Consider the following 13,453-nt stretch of genomic DNA (forward strand, 5'->3'; position numbering starts at 1 on the left):
CGTTTCCAGCAACTTAACTCGGAACATAACCATTTCAATTTAATTTTTATCAACATCCTAATAATAAAACAGATTTCTAAATTTCAAATTCTAATTTGAACATGTGTAAATATGATTAATACAGCATAACCTATACACAACACATCGAATAGTGCCCTTTAAAGTTATAATGCTATCTTAATTGTTAGACTTATCAAACATATGTGTGATGACCATTAATAACCACATGATGATACATGCTATCATAAAGCTCGTTGCTCGCATAGACCATGATGCATAAAAAGCACAAGCAGGATTAAAATCCTCCTCGTACCAAGGAGCCCCATGAAACATTGGATACCAGAGGGTCCTCTCTTTCAGCTAATGCCTCTGTTAATGGCTCCAGATTGACAGATGAGCTATGAGCAGCACTCCACATGAGCAGTGTACATAGCCCTTTTAATCATTTTTAATACTGCAGATAAGCAATCGAGCTTACCTGCTGCAGTTTGAGCATTTCTTCACCTTAAAACAGGGAGCCCTGAGTATAATTTAATACCTGAGGGTCCCCTCTATTAGCTAGACCCACAATTAGTGGTCTTAGACTGACTGATGAACTATGTGTAGAGCTGAAGATGAGAGCTGCATATGGCCTTTTAAATTACATACCACAGCTGAACAATTGCGCTCAGGCACTGTGATCTTCAGTGTGCCCCCATGGTGAGGTCTTCCTGCATGTGCCTCTGCTTAGTGATCAGTGCTGGGCTTTGCCAGCTTCCCAGCAGTTATCACAATTACAAGAGCTGCAGCATGAGAGGGAGATCTCCCACTCATGCTGCAATCACTCAATACTGAGCTTTCACAGAGCGCTCTGTACTGGATTAGCTGTGAAATCTCTCTGCTGAATCCAGTACCGATGCCAACATTGGCAGGATTATGGGTTATATTACAGGTAGGATTAGGGGTATGATTAATGGTTGGAATAGGAGCAAGAATAGGGGGTATCATTGTAATTGAGAACAATAGCAAAATGGAAAAATTAGCTGCTCACAATAGTGTTCAATATTTTGTGATAAAATGGTTACACGAACATTTTTGAAATGCTAGTTAAAGAGCCTGGGTGTGTACTTTCTAGAAATGTATACTACAGGGAGTGCAGAATTATTAGGCAAGTTGTATTTTTGAGGATTCATTTTATTATTGAACAACAACCATGTTCTCAATGAACCCAAAAAACTCATTAATATCAAAGCTGAATATTTTTGGAAGTAGTTTTTAGTTTGTTTTTAGTTTTAGCTATTTTAGGGGGATATTTGTGTGTGCAAGTGACTATTACTGTGCATAATTATTAGGTAACTTAACAAAAAACAAATATATACCCATTTCAATTATTTATTTTTACCAGTGAAACCAATATAACATCTCAACATTCACAAATATACATTTCTGACATTCAAAAACAAAACAAAAACAAATCAGTGACCAATATAGCCACCTTTCTTTGCAAGGACACTCAAAAGCCTGCCATCCATGGATTCTGTCAGTGTTTTGATCTGTTCACCATCAACATTGCGTGCAGAAGCAACCACAGCCTCCCAGACACTGTTCAGAGAGGTGTACTGTTTTCCCTCCTTGTAAATCTCACATTTGATGATGGACCACAGGTTCTCAATGGGGTTCAGATCAGGTGAACAAGGAGGCCATGTCATTAGATTTTCTTCTTTTATACCCTTTCTTGCCAGCCACACTGTGGAGTACTTGGACGCGTGTGATGGAGCATTGTCCTGCATGAAAATCATGTTTTTCTTGAAGGATGCAGACTTCTTCCTGTACCATTGCTTGAAGAAGGTGTCTTCCAGAAACTGGCAGTAGGACTGGGAGTTGCGCTTGACTCCATCCTCAACCCGAAAAGGCCCCACAAGCTCATCTTTGATGATACCAGCCCAAACCAGTACTCCACCTCCACCTTGCTGGCGTCTGAGTCGGACTGGAGCTCTCTGCCCTTTACCAATCCAGCCACGGGCCCATCCATCTGGCCCATCAAGACTCACTCTCATTTCATCAGTCCATAAAACCTTAGAAAAATCAGTCTTGAGATATTTCTTGGCCCAGTCTTGACGTTTCAGCTTGTGTGTCTTGTTCAGTGGTGGTCGTCTTTCAGCCTTTCTTACCTTGGCCATGTCTCTGAGTATTGCACACCTTGTGCTTTTGGGCACCCCAGTGATGTTGCATCTCTGAAATATGGGCAAACTGGTGGCAAGTGGCATCTTGGCAGCTGCACGCTTGACTTTTCTCAGTTCATGGGCAATTATTTTGGGCCTTGGTTTTTCCACACGCTTCTTGCGACCCTGTTGACTATTTTGAATGAAACGCTTGATTGTTCGATGATCACGCTTCAGAAGCTTTGCAATTTTATGAGTGCTGCATCCCTCTGCAAGATATCTCACTATTTTTGACTTTTCTGAGCCTGTCAAGTCCTTCTTTTGACCCATTTTGCCAAAGGAAAGGAAGTTGCCTAATAATTATGCACACCTGATATAGGGTGTTGATGTCATTAGACCACACCCCTTCTCATTACAGAGATGCACATCACCTAATATGCTTAATTGGTAGTAGGCTTTCGAGCCTATACAGCTTGGAGTAAGACAAAATGCATAAAGAGGATGATGTGGTCAAAATACTCATTTGCCTAATAATTCTGCACTCCCTGTACATATTGGTTTTAGATTCTGTGACTACTATAAAAGTTGTAATTTCAGCATGCCTGAATTTGCGAAGTTTTACCCTTGAAAACCACAATTCACTCCTTGTAATATTTATTTTATAACATAAAAATTAATTTAAATATTAGATATTTTTAATTTTAACAATCAGGACATGTATTTTATACATATTTAGTTATGTATACATATAGGGTGTCAAACAAAGCCATATTTCTCCTTTAGAAATCATATCTATGTATGGGTGCACTTAAACAGAGAAGTTGGTAGATAGCGGAAGAATGAACACATGGAAAAAGTGTCAAAAGGGACACAAATGAGTCGCATCTCAAATCTTGGTTCTTAAGGGGTAGAATTAAAATGTATAGAGTGGTAAAAGTGGCAAGTGTAAAAGGTATCATGACAAATGCATGAAACTGTTATCAAATTACTCAGGGACAAATATTTAATAAAAATAAGATTTGTCTTGTTTTACAGATTGATAGTTAAGAACCTTATGTGATCTTCACATGTACTAAATTATCAGTATCAGTAGAAACCAGTATCCTTCTGGTCCTGAGAAGTCACACGAAAAAAAAAAAAATAAACAAAAATTAATCTTAGATGTAAATCTGTCAAAGAAGCAAAAAATATTACAATAATTGCCACTGTACACAGTGATTAGAATACATACAAAAAATGTGTGACATACAATATGAAATTGGTGTTCTGGTTGCAAATAAATTGTTATGCCTCATAATGTTATAAGGCACATATACTATTTAAAAGATCCATACATGCACATATTGAAATGCATTTAAAGTTGTGAATTCACATGTATCAAAGATCGTAACTCACCTACAAGAACATGAGATATTACATACTATGGTAAAACTAAATTACGGAAGAGACAGAGGAGCCCATACAAAGGATTTATTTATTTACTGCTTTATTTAATTTGGCTTTGCTGCATGATATAAATGCAAACCTACAACTAGATTGCATGAATTCATAAAAAGTACTACCGTTGGGTCCTGTGTTACATATATGTAATGGATTTTTACATTGGAAAATATTCTGTGATGATTTAATAAATGTGCTTACTTATTTACGTATCAGTATTTTTTTCCAAAAGAACACTTAATGCATACACAGGTTATAGCAAACATGTATCATTGGGTAAGATATGGTGACTACAGACCGGCCTAAAGTAACCTTTTGTTGGGGTGATGCACAAGGAGAATGTAAAAAAAGCTCTGGCAAGTCTACTCAAAACTTCACCCACTGAGCAATGTTTAGCATTTTCCATTTGCTTTATATCTTAATCACAGAGGATTTATTTTCTTTTAATTCAGTTAGAGTATCAGAACGTTCTCAATAGCTATACTATATTATTATATAGGATAGTGACTATGCACCTGACAAACTTCCTTCACACTAGTTCACATTAGTGATATTTACTAAATTTGCTAATAAGGCACTAGAATGTATTTCTGGGGGTTTTACTATTACACATCAAATTATCTATTTTACCACCACAGAGGATATTAAATTAAGTCAGTATTTTTAGAAGGCTGTTATCTTGAAACATAATCTGCATGGTGATTCAGTTGATACACAGTTTCCAGTGTATTCACAATCAATGTTGGGTTAAACATATATCACAGTTGTAACATGGAGAACATCAAGATTGTAAAAAAATGTTCATAACACATGGCATATTATAAATGGCTTGCAGCTGCTCGATACCCATATGTGTCGCCTTAATAACCACCACCTAACAGTCTTTGTACAATCCACCCATAATATAGAGTCTTCATAAGTGTTAGGAACTCTCCTGGTTGATTATTTATTTGTTGTCACAGAGGAGAGCAACCCCCCTCATTGTCCAGTGGTCAGGTGCTAATGTGGTTCTTAAATACAATGAGAATATATACGTGAGATCTGTTCTCCGAGGTTTCTTATACACTGGGCACGAATAAAGGTTGCCCAGTGCTTTCTTGGGGTCCGAAGGAGACATGGTGCTCACAGCGTACACGTGTACTACAGGCAGATTTGTGAACAGCACCTGAAAAAAATAACATTACATTAGAAAAATGTCCTTTACATGATACATGATCTACCAAAATCTACTACAATGCCATTATATTAAATTTCAAACTACTTCATTACATGTACACAAACACGCATAAGTATATATCTCTCGATCTATATGTGCACTATTTGGTCTATCACATAATAGCAAATCACAAGACTGACCGAACATTACGAGGTGGCAGAAATAGCAGTAATGCTGCCCATTTCAGTTACGCTCAGAAGTAAATGTAAAGATTTGTGATATTCACTATTGTGTTACAGTCTGGCTTTCAAGTGTAAGATTTTGTGAAAACCAAATGGGCCATTATTACAGCTCATACTATTCTTGGTAAAGAAGACTCACTAGACTATTGTGTTTTAATATAAACTCCTCTAATGAATGTTTTGTGAAGAACGATTTTGGTATTTAAACAATTTACTTCCAATGGTAGAGAGCATTCTGCCAATAAACGTTCTTCATGCCCTATACACACTTTGAGGGAGCACTATTCATGCATTTACAGATTCACTAAGTTCTCACCTCATAAACATTACTTATAAGTGTGTTCCACAATGTCTTTACGTCTTTCTTACTCAAGGAACTAAGTGCAGTGGAGATGTTTTGGGGCCATTAAATGATACCTACATGTTTAGTTTCAAACTGACTTGTGAGGTTATATGTGTTCTCAACACTTTCTAATTAACAACATAATATTATACTATGTTCTGTTTTATACTTTTCTCCTGTGTTTTGGAATTTTCAATCTGTTTTACTGTTGGATGCCCCTGCGAAGATGTTTTGAGAGATAAGTTATATGGGGGGTTTATTATCATCTAATATTACATCAAGCATTTCATCTTGAGGCAAAATAAACCACACGGAAAAAAAAAAGAAAAGAAACTTGTGTAACAGAAGTTCACAGCATTCAGTTTTTTCATTTTGATGTGAACAATATGTACTTAACAATTTCAAACTGAGAGCTGCAGATTAAATATGTGACTAGTAGAACATTTGGTGTGAAATATACAAAAACATTGTAAATGGAGGCCACCTCTGAATGAAACTGGCCCAACTGCTGCTTAAACATGTCATATCAAACTGATAAAAAAATTAATAAGATGGCAGTGTTTAATCACATAGACTGTTGTCTGGAAGCCTTATGTAAAATAATAAATCATTAAACTGCAGATAGAAAAAGGAGAAGAGTTATATTCTCTAAATTGTGCTGAGTATATTGCGTACGGAACACAGCATGGCATTTTATTGACGGTACTGTCAACCAAAGTCATTCCATGAAACTCATTTTCTAGTTTAGCAGAGAGATATAGCTCACAGAGGCACGTGTGACTGCAAGCACATCAATATGATCCAACAGTGTTCATTTTAAGTTGGAAAGCAGAAACTACATAAGAACAGCGTGCTACTGGTTTGCAAAAAAAAAAAAGTTTTAAGTGATAACTTAACAAACCTAAAAACCTGCTAATAAATGCTATAGGAAAGGTGATCATTAGCATGATTTAAAAAAAAAAACGAAAAAAAAAACACATAACACAATGGATTGACTGAAAATTAATTTTCACCAACTCAAAGGTTTAGTGCAGTTTAATATTAATGTTTCTATATATTGTACGTTAATTGTATAATGTTTTAATTGACATTACACACCATTCTAGTGATTGATTCATTGGTTTTTATTGGTAAGAGATATATTCATTGATATTGGTTGTTTATTGGGAATCTGTTTACCAGGGTTTTATGTGGTTGCTGCATGTATTCATTAGTGATACAGTAGGTAATTGTATAGTTACATTTGTACTTTAAAATGTTGCGTTATCTTATTCATTCTATATTTATATAATTAAAAACATTTGCAAACACGCTTCCTTGTGTCTTTTCATGCCTTTAGTGTACTTAAAATTGTCATTTATAGCAAGACTTCTTGATACAAAAATTGGCCTCTGTCTTAAACTGGCTATGGCCCTAATAGAAGTGTTGCATGTTGTACAAAAAAAGCATTACATCATATCAACTGTATACACCATTAGCAATTTCACATTAAGCAATTAACCACCCGCAGCAATCTTGTACAATATAAAAACACTGTCTCATTAAAAATCACAAAATACCACTGAATATTAATTTTATGGCTACTGAACAGAAAAATATTGCTGAGCAACAACTAATTCATCTCTTTATTGTTATTTTTACGATACACTAAAACATTTTGTATTGCATTGACACAAGATCTTGATTTGACAACCTATACTAAATTAAACCTACACTAAATAAGAAAAAAAAAGGGTGTTTCTAATGTTCTCTACTCTAATGAGCAAATGAATAATCAGCTGAACGCATGTGAAACTGGTCACTGACAAAATGAACTGTGAATATATATTATTAGAACTGCATTTTGACTTCCTTTGCACAGGTGACAACATATTCATAAATCCCCATTTTTACATCCAAGCTTATATCTACTCCCCTTCCATTCTTTAAATACCTTTAAAAGGCGATTCAGTGAATTGTAGATATCTGATCAACAATATATTTAAGAAATGTGTAAGCTCTTCTAGATTGTAAGCTCTTTTGAGCCTTACCAACCCATTGTTAACTGTAACATTTTCCCCTTTATAACATTGTAAAGAGCCGCGGAATATGTTGGCGCTATTTAAATGACGACAATATTAATAATAGTAATAATAATAATATTTGGATATATTTTAATAGTGAAAACATGACATTTGTCATGTATAGTGCACACTTGCTTGCAAATCTATAATGTTTCCATTGAAACTATAGTAAATTGGACATGTAGAGATTTTTATTAAAGTACATTTATGAATGATTACTGTATTGTGAGTTTATTGAATAAACAATTTAGTACAATGGAAACAATGCAAATGTGAAGGCAAAATAAGTCTGTCAGTTAAACAGCAGGCTCTCCCATTTGATGGATAATGTTTTAAATGTACGGTCGCAGTAATACAATAAATAATATGCAACAGACTGTATAATAATAACGTAAAATGCAAACACAACAAGAATAAGTACCACATTGTATCAATTATTGGCAAAACACCAAATGTGTAAAACCTCTCGACATCTAAAAAAAAAAAATAGTATAAAGCATACTTCTATATATAATTACATTTCATTAAATGTGGGCAAACCACTGCCTATAGAGTCTCACATTCAGGTCAAGAGAGAGCAGTAAAAAATGATGGATGTGAAATATTCTTGTCCTGTGGCAGCACTGAAAATTCACAATCCTGTTTGTGTGGGCCTTTCCATGTTACCATTGAGTGTTACCAACAAAGTAGGAACCTTTTTTTTTTTTTTTTTGCTTTATTTATTTATTTTTATAATTTTCCATTTAATTGTATGCACTGTATGTTTATAACTCTAGTTGATCATTTTTGGTAACACAAATTTGTACATTAGTTAAGGTTAACTTTAGCCACTTGGTTTGCACTAGACTTGTGCATAGCAAACAAATTAAGGTCAGCCAAATTGATTTGTTTGGGGAAAATATATTTCTTGGCTAATCATGGCAGCATCACTTATGGGTAGCTCCGCCCCAATCAGGAACAGGACAGGACAAAATCAATTAATCCAGACCAGGCTGGGTATAAAAGGTCCCTCCTCCTTCTATCCCACAGTCTTTTTTCCTGTCCTTTCAGGACACACAGGATATTTTATTTTGGGCCACCTTCCCATGTGTACCATGGGCCTCCAGATGAAGTTCAGCCTCTCTTCATCTGAAGAACTCAGTAAACAGCCTGCACGGGCAGGACTAACTGAGTTTAGTACAGATTAGTATCTGTACTATATGGGAGAAATTAATCTTATAGATCGTGATGTGGGGTCGGCTGTTGCCTTAAAAATTTCCCCTTATGACATCCAACCCCCCCCCCCTTCACCCCCCCCCCCCCCCCCCGATCTGAGGTCAGTGTTTTGGAGAAGCCAGGGCAGACTGACTTAAAGAAATGGATATCGGAAGCGATTGCTGAAGGGTTTAAAGCCTCTAATAAGATGTCTATCTCTAAACGTCCCAGAGTGGAATGCTATGTGGAATCAGAAGAGGAATCTGATATGATGGAAGACTATTCCGAGGAAGAGGAGGATGAGTGTGACTCAAAATCGCTGGATTCCAGGTCTGTAGATAAACTGGTTTGTCTGATCAGAGACACGTTGAGAATCCCTGAAGAGAGCAAGGAGAAGAAGGAGTCCGACAGATACTTTGAAGATCTGAAGCCTAACAGACCCTCTTTTCCAGTACATTCGGCCATCAAGGAAGTCATCAGTGAAGAATGGAATAGACCTGAGAGGAAGGTAACTCTAAAGAACAAAATTCCTAGATTATACCCGTATGCTCCTGAGGATTGCAAATCATGGATGTCGGTTCCGAAAATTGATGCAGCGGTCATTCACATGGCAAAAAGAACGACTCTTCCCATAGATTCAATGGCATATTTAAGGGAGCCAATGGAAAAGCGATTAGACGCCGACCTGATTAAGGCATACCTGGCCTTGGGATCAGCATTACACCCAGCAATTGCCCTTACCACCCTGTCCAGAGCTCTTAAAATATGGGTGAATAATCTAGAAGAAGATATCACTGGGGGAGTCCGTAGAGAACGCCTGTTGGAGGGCCTTAATGATTTAAAATTGGCCACAGAATTCTGTTCTGAAGCTTCCCTGGATCTCACTAAAATGGTGGCTAAAAGTATGGCGCTGTCTGTAGCCTCCAGGAGAGCATTATGGCTTCACTCTTGGGGGGCAGATTACGCCTCTAAGGCCTCTCTATGTGCGCTCCCTTTTCAAGGCGACCTTCTATTTGGCAAAGTCCTGGAAGATGCTATCCATAAAGCAGCAGATGGAAGAAAGGCTTTTCTCCCTCAAGGGAAAAGAAGATATGGTGCTTCCTACGGGAAGGATAAAAAATTCAGAGACCGATCCTTTCGAGATGTCAGAGCATACAGGCCCGGAAGAGAATACTCCAGGAATTCTAATTGGAGAAACTATCAGTCCACTTCATCAAAACCGGTCAGAGGAAGAGGATCTAGACCAGCTAATAAAAGCTTCTGAACGTTTGCTGGCCCAGCCAGATGATATAGGAGGCAGACTTAGCTTCTTTTATCCGGTTTGGGCCAGAAGTATTCAAGATTCTTGGGTTCTTTCTATCCTCAAGGAAGGATACAAGATAGAATTCAAAGAATTCCCGTCTCTAACCTCCTTTGTCCGTTCAAGAGTGGCAAGAGGAAGAAAAGAAGTTGCTCTGAACGACATTATTTTACAACTACTGCGGAATCAGGTCATAGAGGAAGTACCTTACGAAGAACGTTACAGAGGCCACTACTCTACGATATTCTTGGCCCCAAAACCTCAAGGGAAATGGCGTCTAATTCTGGACCTAAAAGTTCTGAACACTTATCTAGTTCCAAGAACGTTCAAGATGGAGTCCATTACCACGATCCTGCCCAACATCAAGACAGGGACCTGGATGACTTCTATCGATCTCAAGGACGCCTACTATCAGATACCGATTCACATCAGTCATCGCCGGTTTCTGAGGTTTTGGATTTCGGGAAATCATTTCCAGTTCAAGGGACTTCCTTTCGGCTTAAGTCTGGCGCCCAGAACGTTCACGAAAATTCTAGTTTCTCTGGTGGCCTTTATAAGAACGAAGAACATCGAGCTTTTTCATTATCTGGACGATTTCTTAATCGTAGGTCCATCCAGCCAGATAGTAAATGTCCACACGGTAATGACCATCAAAGCCCTTCAAGGTCATGGTTGGCTGATAAACCCCAAGAAGAGCTCTTTGGTGCCTTCTCAGAAGATGATTTTCCTGGGAGCAAACATAGACTCGGTGAATGGCCTGGTATCTCTGTCTTCAGACAGGAAAGAACGTATAATAAAAAAGATCAGAAGCATGCGTCAAAAATCCTTCGTCACAGCAAGAGAATTCATGAGCCTGTTAGGGTCCCTTACGTCCACGATTGGCCTAGTAAAATGGGCCCAATGGAGAATGCGACCCATTCAAAGGCACTTCCTCCTACAGTTCAAGAAAAACTCCAAGAATTGGGATCAGAAGATTCATTCTCTCCCGAGGATTTCGAAAGAGCTGTACTGGTGGACAAGAGAAGAACACCTTCTTCATGGTTTTCCCCTGGAAGAGCCGGTTTGGATGACCATAACTACAGATGCCAGCCTCCTGGGATGGGGAGCACACTTGAACGACTCTTGGATTCAAGAAGCTTGGTCATGGAAGGAGTCAAAACTTCACTCAAATTTAAGAGAAATGAGAGCTGTTCTCAAGGCATTAATAGGGTTCCGTCCTCTATTAAGGGATGCCTGGGTAAGGATACATACAGACAACAGAGCTGTGGCATCCTACATAAATCATCAGGGAGGCACTCGAAGCTATGCTCTACTGATGGAATTATCCCCGATAATGAGGTTTGCTCAACTACATTTGCAAGGCCTAAAAGCGGTTTATCTTCCGGGACCAGAAAATCTTTTGGCGGATTACCTCAGCAGAACAAGGATTCTCCAAGGAGAATGGAAACTGCACCCAAAGATTTTTCACTTGATCACCCTGAGGTGGGGTGTACCCCAGATCGACCTGATGGCTTCATACCAGAATACTCAGGTGAAGAGGTTTTACTCCCTTCATGCAGATCATCGAGCTGCAGGACAGGATGCCCTGTCTCTTCCATTGGAATTCGATCTGGGGTACGCGTTCCCTCCCCTACCTATGATTTACCGACTACTGAGGAAAGTATGGAAGGAAGGCCTCAAGGTCATTGCCATAATCCCAATCTGGCCTTGCAGACCTTGGTTTCCCCTTCTAAACAAGATGAGCTTGGAACCTCCTTGGCCTCTTCCTCTCAGCCCAAACATCTTGACTCAGGGACCAGCAGTTCATCCCAACCCCAGCCAGCTAAAATTGGGGGCATGGCTCTTGAAAAGGAGAGACTTCTAGCTCAAGGGATCTCAGAAGCTGTGGTGTCTACACTCCTTAAATCCAGAAAGGTATCAACCTCTTCCTGCTACCATAGGATATGGGAAGTATTCCGTTCCTGGTCTCAAGTTAATAGTGTGGATTTTCTTCAACCTTCTAACATCAATATTCTACACTTTCTTCATACAGGTCTGGATAAGGGACTTAGCACTCTTAAAGTCCAAGCTTCGGCTTTATCTGCTCTCTGCAACAAGTCCTGGGCATCAGATCCTCTAATTGCCAGATTCTTTAAAGCTACCATCCGTATAAGGCCTCCAAATAGGTACTACTCTCCTCCGTGGAATTTACCTATGGTACTGGAGGCGTTGTCTGAAAACCCCTTTGCTCCATTAGATGAGCTGGGTCTGGTATTATTAACATATAAGACATTATTTCTGGTGGCTGTTACTACGGCAAAACGCATGTCTGAAATTCATGCATTTTCCTGTGATGAAAATCACTTTCAAGTATTCCACGACAGGGTGATCTTGAGACCTAGACAAGAGTTTCTGCCTAAAGTAGTCTCGAATTTCCACATATTACAGGAAATTGTTATTCCTTCCTTTTATCCATCTCCTTCTACTCCAGAGGAAGTGAAACTTCATGAATTGGATGTCAGGCAGTGCCTTCTTAAGTACATAGAAGTTTCTACTCAATTTCGGAAGTCTCAACAGCTGTTTGTTCTTCCGATTGGCCCCAGGAGAGGGGAGGCAGCCTCTACTTCCACCTTGAGACGTTGGATTTCCAATACCATAGTCAAGGCTTATCAGTTGAAAGACCTTGTTCCTCCTAGCAAGATCAAATCTCACTCTACAAGGGCTTTAGCAACTTCATGGGCTAATTGGGCAGAAGTTCCATCTGACGACATCTGTAAGTCAGCTACGTGGTCTTCTCCTCTCACTTTCATCAAACACTACAGACTGGATTTGGCTTCTTCCTCTACGGCCTTTGGTAGAGGTGTTCTGTCCTCTGGTGGAATCTATCTAAATTAAACTTTTTTCAGCATTATCTGGTTTGGAGTTTCTGTTTATTTCCCACCCTATGGTGAAGCTTGGGTATTACCCATAAGTGATGCTGCCATGATTAGCCAGGAATACGGAAAATTTTATCATACTTACCGTAATTTTCTTTTCCTGGCTATTATTCATGGCAGCATCAGCAACCCTCCCTTTTTGTTTTTGGGATTAGCTTTGGGACTAGACTGTGGGATAGAAGGAGGAGGGACCTTTTATACCCAGCCTGGTCTGGATTAATTGATTTTGTCCTGTCCTGTTCCTGATTGGGGCGGAGCTACCCATAAGTGATGCTGCCATGAATAATAGCCAGGAAAAGAAAATTACGGTAAGTATGATAAAATTTTCCGTAATAGTTTGGGCAATCTGAAATTCATTCATGTAGAGTTTCGGCTTGGGCACATTTCGTCCATGCAAACAATCTGTATAACTAATTCATACAAAACAATAGAGCCTGGATATGGACCAATCAGGAAACTGAAAAATATACATATATTTAATTTAAATATAAATGCACCAATTGGTACATTTTGCTGCCATTTGATTCACAGATCATGTGTGACAAATTAACTAAAACAGGGAAAAATGGAGAAGCAATTTTTATATTATATACTTTTTTTTGCTTTTTTGCTTCTGTTGGTTATTTCTCACTTGATCGGTGAATAAAATCAACTCTCAC

At 38.5% G+C, this 13,453-nt stretch overlaps 1 protein-coding gene across 1 annotated transcript in view; it reads right to left on the reverse strand.

Moving 5' to 3' along the window:
* Nucleotides 1-3,610: 3,610 nt before the first annotated feature.
* LOC134608770 (dynein axonemal heavy chain 5-like) overlaps nt 3,611-13,453 on the reverse strand; it is a 315,738-nt gene continuing 305,895 nt past the window's right edge. Inside the window, exon 77 of the mRNA XM_063451865.1 lies at nt 3,611-4,746. Within this exon, the coding sequence (XP_063307935.1) occupies nt 4,528-4,746 (219 nt within the window). The 3' untranslated portion in view covers nt 3,611-4,527. The remainder of the gene's footprint in view (nt 4,747-13,453) is intronic.

The sequence above is a fragment of the Pelobates fuscus genome, chromosome 4 (genome assembly GCF_036172605.1).
Source record: "Pelobates fuscus isolate aPelFus1 chromosome 4, aPelFus1.pri, whole genome shotgun sequence".
Classification (NCBI taxonomy): Eukaryota; Metazoa; Chordata; class Amphibia; order Anura; family Pelobatidae; genus Pelobates; species Pelobates fuscus.